Genomic DNA, 15417 nt, shown 5'->3' on the forward strand with positions numbered 1-15417 from the left:
AAGCAGCCATAATTTTTTTCCCCATTCTCCATATTGAATTATCCAGAATCCTCCAGAAGGATAGAAAGCGGGGGCAAGAGAAAAGGGGGAGTGGTATTTTTAGTAAGGGTTGGAATAACTGCTGTACTTAGGGAGGTTATTCCCAGAAATACATTCAGGGAAGTTATTTGGGTGCAACTGAGAAATAAGAAAGGGATGATCACCTTATCGGGATTGTATTATAGACCCCTGAATAGTCAGCAGGAAATTGAGAAACAAATTTGTAAGGAGATTTCAGTTATCTGTAAGAATAATAGGGTAGTTATGGTAGGGGATTTTAACTTTTCAAATACAGACTGGGATTGCCATAGTGTTAATGGTTTAGATTGAGGAATTTTTTAAGTGTGTACAAGAACATTTTCTGATTCAGCATTGGATGTATCTACCAGAGAAGGTGCAAAACTTGACCCACACTTGGGAAATAAGGCAGGACAAGTGACTAAGGTGTCGATGGAGAGCACTTTGGGGTCAACAACTATAATTTTTTGTTTCAAATCCCTACAGTACTGAAACAGGCCATCTGACCCAACAAGTCCACACTGACCCTCCGAACAGTAACACACCAAGACCCATTCCTCCATGACACTACATTTACCCCTGACTAATGCACCTAATCTACACATCTCTGAACACTATGGGCAATTTGGTATGACCAATCCACCTGAAATGCACATCATTGGTTTTGTGGGAGGAAACTGGAGCACCTGGAGAAAACCCACACAGACAAGGGGAGAATGTGCAAACTCCACACAGACAGTTACCCAAGTTTGGAATCGAACCCGGGTCCCTAGCACTGTGCTGTCCCATTAGTTTTAAAATAGTGATGGAAAGCTAAAAATTGAAGTTCTAAATTGGAGGATGGCCAATTTTGACAGTATTAGGCAAGTATTTTCAAAACCTGACTGGGGCAGATGTTCGCAGGTAAAGGGATGGCTGAAAAATGGGAAGCCTTCAAAAATGAGATAATGAGAATCCAGAGACAGTATATTCCTGTTAGGGTTAAAGGAAAGGCTGGTTGGTACAGAGAATGCTGGATGACTAGAGAAATTGAGGACTTGTTTAAGAAAAAGAAGAACGCTTATGTCAGGTATAGATGGGGGAGATCAAGAGAATCCTCAGAAGAGTATAAAGCAGTAGGAGTACACATAAGAGGGAACTCAGGATGGGCAAAAAGGGGACATGAGATAGCTTTGGCAAATAGGATTAAGGAGAATCCAAAGGGATTTTATAAATACATTAAGGACAAAAAGGTAACAAGGGAGAGAATAGGGCCCCTCAAAGATCAGCAAGGCAGCCTATGTGTGGAGGTACTAAACAAGTATTTTGCATCAGTGTTTACTGTAGAGAAGGAATTGGAAGAGAAAGAACGTGGGAAAATAGACGATGGCATCTTGAAAACTGCCCATTTTACAGAGGAGGTGGTGCTGGATGAAATGCATTAAAGTGAATAAATCCCCAGGATTTGGTCAATTGTACCATAGAAGTACTGTGGAAGCTACAGAAGTGATTCCTCAGCTACTTGCTGAGATATTTGTCTGAGATAGTCACAAGTGAGGTGAAAGAAGACTGGAGGTTGGCTAATGTAGTGCCACTATTTAATAAAGGAAGTAAGGAAAAGCAAGGGAACTATAGAACAGAGAGCCTGACATCAGTGGTGGGCAAGTTGTTGAAGGGAATCCTGATGGATATGATTTATTTAGAAAGGCAAGGACAATTAGGGATAGTCAGCATGTGTGTGGAAAATCATGTCTCACAAACTTGATTGAGTGTTTTGAAGAAGTAACAAACAGGATTAATGAGGGCAGAGCAGTGACATTCATGGACTTCAGTAAAGCGTTTGACAAGGTTTCCCATGGGACACTGGTTAGCAAGGTTAGATCTCATGGAATATAGAAAGAACTAGTCAGTTGGATACAGGACTGGCTCAGAGGTAGAAGACTGAGAGTGTTGGTGGATGGTTGCCACAAGGTTCGGTCCTGGGACCACTACTTTTCGTCATTTATATAAATGATTTGGATGTGAAAATAGGAGGTATAATTAGTAAGTTGGAGGTGTAGTGAACAGCAAAGAAGGTTACCTCCGAGCACAATGGGCTGAGAAGTGGCAGATGGAGTTTAATTTAGATAAATGTGCATTTTGGAAAGCAATTCAGAGCAGGACTTATATGCTTAATGGTAAGGTCCTTGGGAGTGTTCCTGAACAAAGAGACCTCAGAGTGCAGGATCATAGTTCCATGGAAGTAGAATTGCAGATAGATAGGATAGTGAAGAAGTTGTTTGGTATGCTTTCCTTTACTGGTCAGAATATTTACTACAGGAGTTGGGAGGTCATGTTGCGGCTCTGCAGGACTCTGGTTAGGCTATGTTTGGAATATTGCATGCAATTCTGGTCTCTTTCTTTTCGAAGGATGGTGTGAAACTTGAAAGGTCTCAGAAGAGATTTACAGGGATATTGCCAGGGTTGGAGGATTTGAGCTATAGGAGAGGTTGAATAGGCTGGGGCTGTTTTCACTGGAGCATCGGAGGCTGAGGGGTGACTTCATGGAGATTTATGAAATCATGAGGGGCATGGATGGGGTAAATAGACAAAGTCTTTTCCCTGGGGAGGGTGAGTCCACAACTAGAAGGCATAGGTTTAGGGTGAGAGGGCAATGATATAAAAGGGAACAAAAGGGCAAGTTTTTCACGCAGAGGGTGGTGCATATATGGAATAAGCTGCCAGAGGAAGTAGTTAAGGCTGGCACAATTGTAGCATTTAAAAGGCACCTGGATGGGGATATGAATAGGAAGAGTTTAGAGGGATATGGGCCAGGTGCTGGCAAATGGGAATAGATTAGGTTAGGATATCTGGTTGGCATGGATGAGTTTGACCGAAGGGTCTGTTTCCATGCTGTACTTCGTTATGACTCTATGTAAAGTGTTGCATCAAAACCATGTTTAGAAGTTAAGTGTAGGATTGAATTTTATTTCTATTGTAATGCTCCAAATCATGACATGCATTCACATCTTGAAATATAAGAACAGGTCCTTCACCCACACTAACTGTGGCTTGCTGCCATGTATAAGAGACATAACCAGGATTTCCTTTATAATATAAGTAGAATATTTTAAAAGCCCCGAGATTCTAAAATGCCTATGCTGCCATTTTAAGCAGCTTCAAGATGCAAAGTGGTCATTACTCAAAAGAAGATGCCCATTAAAATCTGATCTTTAAAAAAAAATGGTATTCATCTTCTCCAATTCTTGTCATCAGCCTTTGTTCAACAATCAGAGAGAAAATCTTTCCTCTAACTTTTATTTTCTGTACAAGACCATCACATTTCCATCAGACAAATCTAATTACATATCTCAGATGAGAAAATGTGCCATAATCGCAAGTAAATTAATTGATGAATATCAATGTGGAAGAATAAAAGTGCTCCGTGCTACAGCGAACAATCCATTTTTTGCACCTTGCAACTGTATCTATGTGCCACCCTGATCCTCCAGTTCCAGTTTAAAACAATGTGAGGAACAAGGTTCTTAATGCTTAGCTAAAAACTTCAAATCATATCAGGAATTGTGAAAGCAACAATTAATTGCTTTTATGGGTGACATATAATCCCAAAGTTAATTTGCTTGTACCTTTCAAATAAATACTTTTACAATTTACACTATTGTCTCAATAGCATAATCGTTGTACATCTCACAGTAACGTCAATTAAAGGTGACATCGAAACTAATTACATGAAAGAAACTGAATTATTTTTATGTTCTCATCAATGTGGAATAACACTACCTCAGATAATAAAAGAAAGGCATTATTTACAACTGAATAATATAGCTCGTATATTTAAAAACAATAGATAGCAGAAAGTAATTACATGGCTGTAATCCAATCAAGGGGAACAGAAGACGTCATAAACCACAACAGCATAGCTCAAAGGGTTTAATGAAAGTCATCTAGATTCAATGATTAGATTACAACCATGAATTCAGTCCCTCTATCTATTATTATTTGAAATAAATGCTAGACATTTTAGCTCTCTGTAATTAAGTTTATTTTTTTTCTCATATTTCAGTTGCTGAAAGCTGTGCAAGACAATTTCAATTTGGTCTGCTTCTTTGCCTTTTAGGTTACAATTTTTCTGCTAATGAATAAAAACTAATTTTCTTCTCTTGAAATGAAAAGTCATTTAATAGACATTTTCTAAAATTCATTGAAGTTAAAGTGGTTTTCTAGTCCGTTGTGGATCTGTAGTGACAGATCAGAAAATGCAATACGGTGTTCATAAATAGTATTAAAGTTATCACTAATTACCAAAACTTTACAGAACATAGTCTTTGATAAGTTACAAGTAAGGTGGAGAAACTTAACTTGGGTGATGCAATCTCCTTGTGACACCAGAAGACCAAGCGCAGACCCAGGTATGGGCTTTGTTACCATGTTGCCAGTGAGTTATGAACATTGTATCTTGCTACCTGTAGAGAATAAAAGATCAGGCAGTCTGGAGGCCTGGTGGTGAGTCAGAGAAACCCATGGTAATTGGGACTTTTTTTTAAGCTTGTTGGAGCACTCCTGCTCTCCCTGGCCCTATTTTGAATAACTTTTCAATTTTTTTTGTTCCTCTTCATCAACACTTCATGCTACAACTAGGGTGTCTCAATGAACCTTGTGACCTTTAACTTAATTCTGAAACCTGAATTTTAACTGCTGCTTTATTTACCAGTTTCATATGGATAGGGTGCTCATCGGTTTGCAGGTCCATGGGAGTATTGTATCAGGTAACACTTGGATATCAGTAATGTGAGCTGAGGTGCCCCTCCCCTGTTTTACTGTCAAGTGCCTGATTTTTAAGGGCAAAGTAGGAAGCTGCATGTTGAATCTATCCTCCTATACTTCCTGTAAAATAGATAGATTTCTATGATTGATAACAAGCAAAGCAATGTAGTTAGGCTTGAAACCATCTTGGACACTTCCAACAATTTAAAATCTCAAATTTGTTTTAATTTTAATGCACTTCGGTTCATTTTGTGCAAGCAGCTGAGATATCGGTTTTCCATACATTCTCATGAAATGATCAAACCTGATATGCAGTTTACTTATTGCAGGTTTATCAGCTCCTTAACAGAACATAGTCTGTTTGTTATTTAATATTAGTTAGCATCATGGAAAGATGCAGTGCAGGAGGTGATAATTTGGCTCAGTGTGCTTGTGCTTGCTCTTTGATCGGGGTAATCATTTAGTCCTACTGCCTGCTCACTCCCTTTAGCACTACAAATATTTTCGCCACTGTTATTTCCATCGTACATTGATGCTTTTAAAGTGCTACTTCTTTTGTTATGAGAGGATGCACAGAAAAATTCAGAGACTGTCCAACTAAAAATAGTCAGTTTAACTTCGCACTTTCTATATGTTTGCTATTTGATGATGATTAAAATTACAAATCAAATAGATAGAACAATGAGGTAGACAAAGATCAGAAAAATATTTTCTACCTCATAGATGAAAGGATATGTTGACAAAATTATTGTGATTATCAATAGCGTGTATGTTTAGTTCTAGTTCAAATGCCAATTATAGCAATTGAAAAGAAAGGTCACATGGCAGCCCTTGGTTCTAAATACGGGATATTCTATGCTTCTGATGTCAAACTACAGTTCAATAGAAATGCAAAATGGAGGACAAAGTCCACATCATATCAAATCCCATTCACTTCAAGCATTTTACCTTCCAAATTATTACTGGAAATTGTCCGATTAAACTTTACAGGACATTAATGTATATTCATAGGTGTTTACAGCACAGCTGTGGGCTATTTGGTCCATTTGTGTCCATACCAGTCAACAAAGATCTGATTTCTTTAATCTCATTTCCCCAACTCTTGGCCCAAAGCCCTGGTGGTTATGGCAATGCAAGTGCATATGTAAATACCATTTAAATGTTACAAGAGTTTCTGATTCAGCCACCTTTTCAGACAGAGAGTTCTTGAATCACAGCCCACTCTTGGTGAAAATGTGCTGTGAAATGTTGTTTTTTAAAACAGAGTTTCTGTTTTGCAATGCACTGTCTAAATGTGATGGAAGCAGAACTAATAATTCATAAGAGCATGGGAAAAAAACCTAAAAGTGGGAAAATTACACGCTTATAAGGAAGGAACGGGGAGTGAGATCGACTGGAGTGTTCTACCCCAAAGCCAGCACAGTCCGGACGGTCTATAAGGCCACCTTCTGTGTTCTATCCTTCTACAAATCTACATAACCATCAGACCTCACTGATCGGCACTGGTGATTTAATGCCTACATTTTTAATCCATAAAAAAAACACAGATCAAGCTGTCACTTCCCACTCTGTCCATCAAGACAGGCATGTCTGGTCCTATCAGTCAATTTTAAACTGATATTACATGAAACTTACAGAAAAATATATATAATTAGTGTAATTTTTCCATGTTAGTAGTTGGTTCACTAGTCCTCCTTTTTACTTGCCCGTTTCTTCACCTGCTACCCATTTCTTTAATCCTTTATTTTCACTGTTGTTACCAAGGTCCGTCATTCCCTGCCCGCCATTTCCTTCTATTATCCATTTTCCCACAATACCAAACTATGTTTTATATTCATTACAATTTTGGCTCGTTAACAATGGGTGCAGAGTTGTGTCTGTTTTTTGAACATTATTCACTCAGAAGGCTTGGCCAAAAGTGTTTTGATGGATACATGGTCATGCTGTAAGGTGAAGCTGTGTGTGAACGAAGAGGATTCAAAACACATTCGTCCTGACGTAGTGGCCAGATATTTACCAAATGACAGGCAGCCCTCATGTTAGCAACAAGTTTGGGTTTTGCGCTGCATACGCAGGTGACTGGACGCCTCGGAAATTGTCCATCTGTAGCCAATAAAGGGTCAGTTGGTCTGGCTGCAGGCAGGTCCCCTTTTGTCAGATATTCAGTGGCTGTTTGATTGATCCATTATCAAGGAGGAGAGTCCTGTAACTGCCATCCCATCAACCTCCTCCTGCAATCCACTCCTCTTGTTCCCACATCGTTGTGTTTCTCTCGTTCTGAGACACCAGGTTGGTGATCTCAGCTGCCAGGGTGCCTGATCCCAGGTTAGTGCCCACCACTTCATCGACCATGAGATTGTCAAAAGATTTGGCAAGTGTTTGTGTCAAGAGATGACTCAGGCAGTTCACTCAATCCCCAGTCAGTGACTGAGATATTTCTCACCTCCACAAAATTCCATGGACAGAGGGCATTGAATGGGGTGCTGATTAAGAAAACATGCACCCAAGAATAACTCAGAGGTTAGTGTGACCTCCATGGAAGTGTTGCAGCAGGTTGCGAAGGAATGAATAAAAGTGCTCTTCTCAGTTGAAGAGAGGAGGAGGCTGGGAAACCTCATGAGAAAAGCAAGGGCAGAAGTGGAAGAGGGAGTCAATAGGCACTGCATCTCACACATGGTGCCAAAGGATATGAGAACCGCTTTCAGACTTATCAATCAGACACATCCTGGGACCAGCATTCACAGTGAGATGTACAGTTGCCTCACACTGAGGACCATTAAAGTTGATCACTGCCTTGCCAATACTGAATGGCTGTTTGCAGCTATCCTCCCAGTGCCATGATGCTCAATAGGAAAATGAATACAACTAGACTGTAAGACAAGATTGACTCAGTATGCGGTTTCAAGAGAAGCTCATTCACAATGCCAGAGAGAGGAGAAGAACCGGAGGTGTTGGTTATAGTTGTGGGGATCCCAATGCGAGTGGTGGCAGTGGAAATAGGATGATTTGCAGCAGGCAGTTATTGCAGAGTGCAAAAAGCTACACACCCCAAAGAGAGAGAGTAATGACATGGATGCAGACATCAATCCTTCTGCCAAACATTAACTGCTGGGCTTCTGTGGGCCTTGATTAACACAGGAAGCTACACATCAAGGACAGACGATTAAAAGTACAGCACTCTAACAAAATCCTTCTCTCTTACAGGTCTCATGCTGGTCCTGATGGTGGTTTCAAATTGAAAAACAAGATCTGAGGAAGAACCACGATCTGCAGAGATGGAGCCATATCAATCGATCTCCTCCTAAGTGCAGACACTCTCATGCCAGTGGGCTCTGATGCAATTAAGAGATGGCAGCAACTGGTGAGTATGTACACAAGCTGGGTCAAATAGTGACAGCTTCAGTCACTTCCCATTAGAGAACTGAAGACAAACCCAGAGGTGCTCAGCTTTACACTGATAGTGAGTCACTGGAATCACCAGCAAAAGCTAGTTGCATGAAATGTATGGCAATCTGTCAGAGTCCCCAGAGGCTGTCCTCCCACTGGGTTATAAAATCGAGGAGTCCATCGAGGTCATGAATGAGTTAATGCTTTTGATTTGATGCACCCATTTGATGCTGGAGTTACATAGAACATGGGAACAGGACTAGGCCATTCAGCCCCTTAAAACTGCTTTGTATTCTCGATCATAGCAGATCATCTACCTCAGCACATAGTCCTGTGCCAACTCCTAATTGCCTGATGTCTCAAGCTTACTAACAACTGAGCTCCCATCACTCTCTGAAGATTCACCAACTTCTGAGTGAAGATATTTCTTCACCCCGCATTCCTAAATGCCTCTTATTCTGAGATTATGTCTCTTGCTTCTAGACGCAATAGGGAGGGAAAATATTCTTTCTGCATTGACCTTGTCTCGTCCTTTAAGGATTTTATAAGTATCTATGAGATTGCATTTCATTCTTCTAAGCTTCAGACAGTAGAGGCCCAGTATCCTCAAAGGCCAACTCCACCATCTCAGGCATCAGTCAGGAACCTCGGCTGCACTCCCTCTGTAGTGAATATCAAAATTTTCTAATCAACCTGTTCAGAGATGCTATTACACAACTACGGAGCAGGTGAAACTTGAACCAGAATCTCCTGACTCAAAGATAGGTATACTACCACTGTGGCACAAAGCTCTCCTCCGGCAAGTATAGCCTTCCTTAGGCATGGGGACTAGAACTGCACACAGTTCTTCAGGTACTGTCTCATTAATGGTCTATAAAATGGAAACAAAACTTATTTGCTTTTATACTCAAATCCTCTTTCAATAAAGGCAAAGATATCATTTGCCTTCCGAACTGCTTGCTGCATCCGCATGCCGGACTTTCAATGACTTAAGAACAAAGTTCCTTTGGACACCAGGACTTTCCAATCTCTCACTATTTAAAAAAAGCACCACTCCACCATTCCTCCTATCAGAGTGGACAACCAAAGATTTATCCACACTGTATTCCATCTGCCATCTTCTTGCCCACTCACTCAGACTAAATCTCCTCTTTACACCCTCTCACAATTCATTTTCCTACTATGTTTTATTTCAAACTTGGGCAAATTAAAATTGGCCCTCACATCCAAATCATTTGTATGGATTGGGAACACTGGGGCTCAAGGCACTGAAGCTTGTGGGATTCCACTTGTCATAGCCTGCCAACATGTGAATGAACCGCTTACTTTTTCTGTGTTTTTACCTGTTACCCAATCCTCAAAACATGCTGAGTGCTTTAATCTTATTCAGTAACTTTCTGTATGGATCTTTTGAAAATCCACATACATCACACCCACTATTTCTTCCTTATCACTTCTGTCAGTAAGATCCTCAACAAAATCTATTGGGTCCAGCAAACATGATTTCACCTTTCAAAAACCATGCCGACCATATTACAACCAGGTGAGATGGAGTCACCTTCTCTCAGTCAGCAGCAATGAATACCTTATATTTTTTTTAAGTACACAATTACCATGCTTCAATTAACACAATGATATCTGCAACAAAAGCCCAAGTGGAATTTATTACTCCTGCAAAAGAAAACAACAAACACAGATAAATAGTAGTGATCAGCTTACAAACTAAGGATAGGTTGGGATATCTGTTCCAGATTGTAAGGTAACAACAGCAACAGTTTGGAACTTCTTTAGAATGAAAATACCTGAATAGAAGTGGTTACCTGGTGAAGCTGTGGGTGACCCTGAGTTCTCAGTCAGTGGTTGGTGTTGATACACAGGTTTTTTTTTAATCACTGAGCAGTTTCTGAGCTTGAAGTTGAGAGAGACAGAGAGTTCTAGCTTCCAGCCTACAAAACCAATTTTCCTCTGCTGCTCAGAAGCAGCTATAGGTCCTTGTATAGTTGCATGGTATGCTCACTGTTTTGCCAAATTACATGTCACACAGAAAAACTTCTCATCTCAATATGCAACATCTACAAAGATGTCAATCAACCGGGAGATGTAGAGCTAAGTTTTAGTGTCCTTTGATAACAATGTTAATTTTGGATCAAATTCTGCCTTTTTAACTCCATTCTGTATTTTGACCCTAGGATATTCAAAGCTTTGTTTCTGCTGCTTTCCACTTTCATTTACAATTTTTCTACTTCCCTTAACCAGCTTTGTTTATCTCTCAGGTTCCCAATCCCTGACAAGTTAGCTTAAGCCCTCCCCTAGAAGATATTCTTACATGGGACTTCATCCTGATCCTATTGAGACGTAACTTATGCATCCTGTACAGATCCCACTTGTCCAAGAACTGGTCTCAATACCCCAGATCAAAAACTCTCTCCTGCGCCATTTAGCGAAATACTTATTTGCTTAATTTTACTATGTCAATAATTACTGCTATGTTGTGCTGAGAACAAGCCTGAGATTTCTGCCTTAGATGTTCTGCTTTCTAAGTTCTTCTTTAGCTTCCAAAATTCTGCTTTCAGGACCCTATCTCCAACTCTGATGATGTCATTGGTGAGACTGTGACCCATGACCTCTGATCTGCCCCCAGAAGATAATGCTGCAGCCATCCCATGACATTCTTGAACCTGGCACCAGGAAGGTAACATGACATCCCATACTCATGATCAACAGCACAGAAAGATCAATTGGTTCCCCTTATTGTTCAATCACTTATCACCATTGGCCTTCACTTTTCTTCCCTTCCACATATACAACTGAGCCACTCGTGACACACAAAAAAAAACAGCTCTTGCCACAATCATCTGAGTTCCAAATTGCACAGCAAGTTTTTGCAGCTGGACACATTTTCTCTGATCATGTGGTAAAGAATTGTTGGGCAGAAGAGCCTCTTCTATAATGTATGATTCTTGGCAATGGGAAGCATCCATGATTCCTGAGGTGGGCATTCTAGGCAGCCAAGCTGTCATGTCCTAACTTTACTTTCTGACTCTCAAATTGAAGACAAGAAAGTAGAAAATAGATTTATTCACCAGTCAGCTCCAGAGGATTCTGTTGTACCATTCATAAGATGCCTGACACATTGTCACATGTTACATGCTCACGGTAAGGACAGAAGCCAAGTGAGCCTTGAAAAAATCAGGGAGCAGCTGATCTCGAAGTCTCTGCGTGCTCTTTTTCAGATACACCTTACATTTATGATTTCATAGTGATAGATGTGCTGGATGCAACTCAAGAAACAAACACAGTCTTTATACAGACAGAGGTGAGAATCCCACCCCAACTTGATAGGTCCTCCTAGGTTCAACCACAGCCATTTCCCACACAGAAGCATTTGCATAATCTCATCTAAAAATTTATTTGAGGTCTCACTAGGTACAGACTTGATGAAAATCAAATCACTAGATATATATACTACTTTAATCTTCTTGTAATGCATTCTCTCATGGTTTGCCTGGTCATTCTGTAGCAATGAGTCTTTATCAGATGGTGAGCACTTTAAGTGGAGGGCATGAAAATATGTGCAAAAAATGAGAGCAATAGTGAGTGCATCCCTTGGACAGATTGGGCAGGATTGAAATGATAGGAGTGTTTAATTAAAAGGGCATCAAAGCTACTTCAGCAGTTAGACTAACACAAAACAAAATACTGCAGATGTTTGAAAGCTAAAATTGAACTTTAAAAAAACATTACTGGAAATATTTAGCAGCTGAAGTAGTACTGTGAATAGAAAAAGAAAGTTAACTTTCAGATTGATAACCTTCACCCTCCTCCAATTTTTACACCCAGGACGAGGAGCCAGTGGTGTGCTCAACATGGTCATTATTCTCCAATGCTACCCTCTTCTGCAGCACTAGGTTATGCAGTGCAGTAGACCATCACAACACAATGGATTTAGAGTGAGGGTCTCCCCCCACCCTGATTTTTACAGCTATCTAAATGACATTTTCAGATTGTCTGGGATCAGTTCCGTGGCTGCCTTTGCTGTCGAGTGACAGTTGTTGTAGGTGTCTTATGTCTTAGTGTTTGTGACAGTCAGCACGTTTGAGGGGATAATCCTAGTCATCTAGGAACAATGTACACAGTTGTTCAAATGCTCTGAAGAGCTGAGGCACCAAGGAATAAATCAGGATAAATTCAATGCAGTAGCTTCCCAGGAACTTTGCAAACACCTGGAGGATCTTTCTGCTGTTGTTGCCCCTTGAAAATGGCTGTTCACAATGGGTCTTAGTTGTGGGAGCCTTGCAGGCTATAAGCTCATCAGGAGGAATCCCCCATAACCGTGAATCCAAATCAACAGGCTTGACTGGGCAAGACATGTTATATTGCCCAATCCTCTGGTACATGGCCTCACTCAGCAGCTTGTTGCAGCAATTGGCCACTGATTCCACAATCCATCATATGTCTCCACATGCTGCCTGGAATGAATCTGAGAAGTTCACTGAGTCCCATGGTCACCTTCATTAACACAGGAAATAGGTGGCCACTACCTTTCATTGGTTTCAATTCCTCCCCCACATTGTACTGGTATCATTTGCCTGGACAATTGTACTCTTCTATTGATGTTTCAAAATCTCCATGAGCTAAATCTCTGCTATAAAACCATTCAGCACGGAAGCACCTTTAATGACCATCAGCCTGTATTCGTGACCTTATGTACATTGCTCATCAATGTCCCATTATGAGGCTGGTGCTCCTCTAGCTGTTGCAGCCATTATTCAGGTAGAAACAACTGTCGCTCTCTCTCTCTCTCTCTCCTTCTCCCAATCCCCTCCTCACTGGAGGAGTCGGACTCTGAGTACATGCCATCCTTTATGAATTGGAACCCTCAAGGTTTAGAGATTCTTCTAAACACAACCTGTACTATCTGAGGTGCACCTGAAAGACGCTCTCTCAGTAGGTGATAAAGGGTCACACTTTGCAATTATTAATCCTTTGCCCGCCTGTTTCACAATGCAGACAAACTCAATGACTGCCACTTCTAGCTACCAATACCAACACTAACCTCTCACTGTGTTAGCAAATTGCTGATGCTCCACAGACACTGAGAATTCCAAAGAAAATTTAAACAGCATTTCAAAATCACTGATGTTGGAGATTCACTCTTACACAACGTAATGGAAAAGTCACAAGACTAATGATGCAGAGATCCAGGATAATGCTCTGAGAACATGGATTCAAACCACATCATGACATGGTGAAATATTCAATGAGAAGAAACTATCTGGAATTAAAAGCTATCCTAATGCCGACCGTTTAACCATTGTCAATTGTCATAAAAGCCCATCTGATTCAATTAATATCCTTCAGGGAAGGAAATCTATGCTACATACCTGGTGTGGCCTACATGTGACTCTAGACACAGGGCACTCTGCTTTTGTCTTAACTGTTCCCCTGACATGGCCTCAACAAGCCACTTAGTTCAAGGGACAGTTAGGAAGGGACACTCAACCAGCAATACCAACAGCCCAAGGATGGGTAAAAAAAACCCATCCACCATTTTAGAGGCTCCACATTCCAAGCCTGTAAATATTCCAATAAAATTCCACCTCTTTTTTCTTAAGTAGTCTGCATGTGCTTTGTGTTGAAAGACATTTCCTTCAAAGAGTGAGAAGAAAATACTATTAAGTATATAATAATCCCTACCTCTGCCCATTCATATGAGCCAATGTTGCCAAAAATGCTTCCTCCCCAGGAGCAAAACAAAATAGTACGATTTGGTCGCCATCTTTTCTTCTGAATCTGGGTCATCACAGTCCTGATTACTTCAGTAATTATGGAAGTGCTGCTGGTCCAAAGTTCTTCACTGTTACCATGGTGACTGCCAACAATGACATATTTATCTGGAAATAGAAATATATCATTGTGTTCATTGAATGTTAATAAACAACTCTCCACTCATGAAACACAGGAAATACATTAATGCTTCAAGTCCAGTCACCCTTCATTAGAACTCAAGTAGAATTGTATTTCTCAAAACATCTCACTTCTCATAAAGAAAAACATTTTGCATATGCTATCATCTGCAGTTACATGCCATGTAAGTAACCTAATGCTATTTATTAGTAACAATAACACGATGTTCAAAGTGCCTCGTCAAAGTCTGCAAAATCTCTCCTGTCTGGCTTTTAGATGCTCAATGAGATCAAAGTAATACAGCTTGTTGTAAACTTTTCCTGGCACTCAAAGCAGGTCACAACTCTTACCTGCTTCTGTACGTAAAATCATTCTGTAGGCATTTAATAGTTTTGCTCCTACGAATACAAAAATATTCCAATTCTGTCTTATATCTCCTTTCATTTCTTCAACAACAGGGAGTGGAAAATACACAGCCATTTTGACTCATGCTGTAGTTTAAAACTGCTTCTTTTTACTTCTTTCCTAGTTTGTTTTCAGCAGCTGGCTTTCCTACACCACAGCAGTACACAGACCTTCAGTTGCACTATTCCTGACGCCAAGCATCAAGTGATGTGCATTAATGCTACCACAGACCGCACACAATATCACTAGTGGCTGAGGTACAGGTCTTATGACTATGATTACAAACCAGTATACTATGTACAATTCCATTTTCTGAACAACTTATGTCTTTTAATTAAAAAGATGTTTTTATAACCTTGATCCTCCTATCATGTCATGAATGAGATATGTCATAATTACCAATTACATTTTATTGTGATAGCAACCACTGGGGATCACTCGTGATGCTCCCTTATGTAGGTACTTCTGAGGTGTTCCCCTTACACTTTGGGAACAATGCACTTCGGTTAAAACTCACATTTCTCTTTAGTTATAGGTAAAATGTTGAGAAACATTTGAACACAATATGGCCCAATTTCAAGTGGAAAAACCAGAAGTATAGGTAAATTGCATTTTTGCCTATTCAGTCCAGCTCAACCACTACTTTTTGAAAACTCTAAGAAATTTATATTTGAGCTAGGTTAAAGTTTTCATTGTCATATTAAAACAGGGAGACACCATTGTGACGAAGCTGCTCCTTTAACAAGGTTATATTGTCCTTGGCTTTTTTTTCAGAGAAGTCGTAAAAGAAACAGACTTCGAAAAGTCTAAGTTGAAGGGTTTTAGGGCCAGTTTGATTATAGCTAATAGATACTGCCTCAGGAAACAGGCTTTCAATTTTCCTTTAAAAACATTTGTACAATGAAAGGGGAATTGCCA

At 40.2% G+C, this 15417-nt stretch overlaps 1 protein-coding gene across 8 annotated transcripts in view; it reads right to left on the reverse strand.

Annotated features, from left to right (window-relative positions):
* Positions 1-15417, reverse strand: part of LOC140478939 (inactive N-acetylated-alpha-linked acidic dipeptidase-like protein 2) — a 950375-nt gene that overhangs the window by 243598 nt on the left and 691360 nt on the right. For all 8 annotated transcript variants that reach the window (XM_072572597.1, XM_072572592.1, XM_072572595.1 and 5 more), the window contains one exon: positions 13885-14081. In XM_072572597.1, the coding sequence (XP_072428698.1) occupies positions 13885-14081 (197 nt within the window). The remainder of the gene's footprint in view (positions 1-13884; positions 14082-15417) is intronic.

This window comes from Chiloscyllium punctatum, chromosome 6, assembly GCF_047496795.1.
Source record: "Chiloscyllium punctatum isolate Juve2018m chromosome 6, sChiPun1.3, whole genome shotgun sequence".
NCBI lineage: Eukaryota > Metazoa > Chordata > Chondrichthyes > Orectolobiformes > Hemiscylliidae > Chiloscyllium > Chiloscyllium punctatum.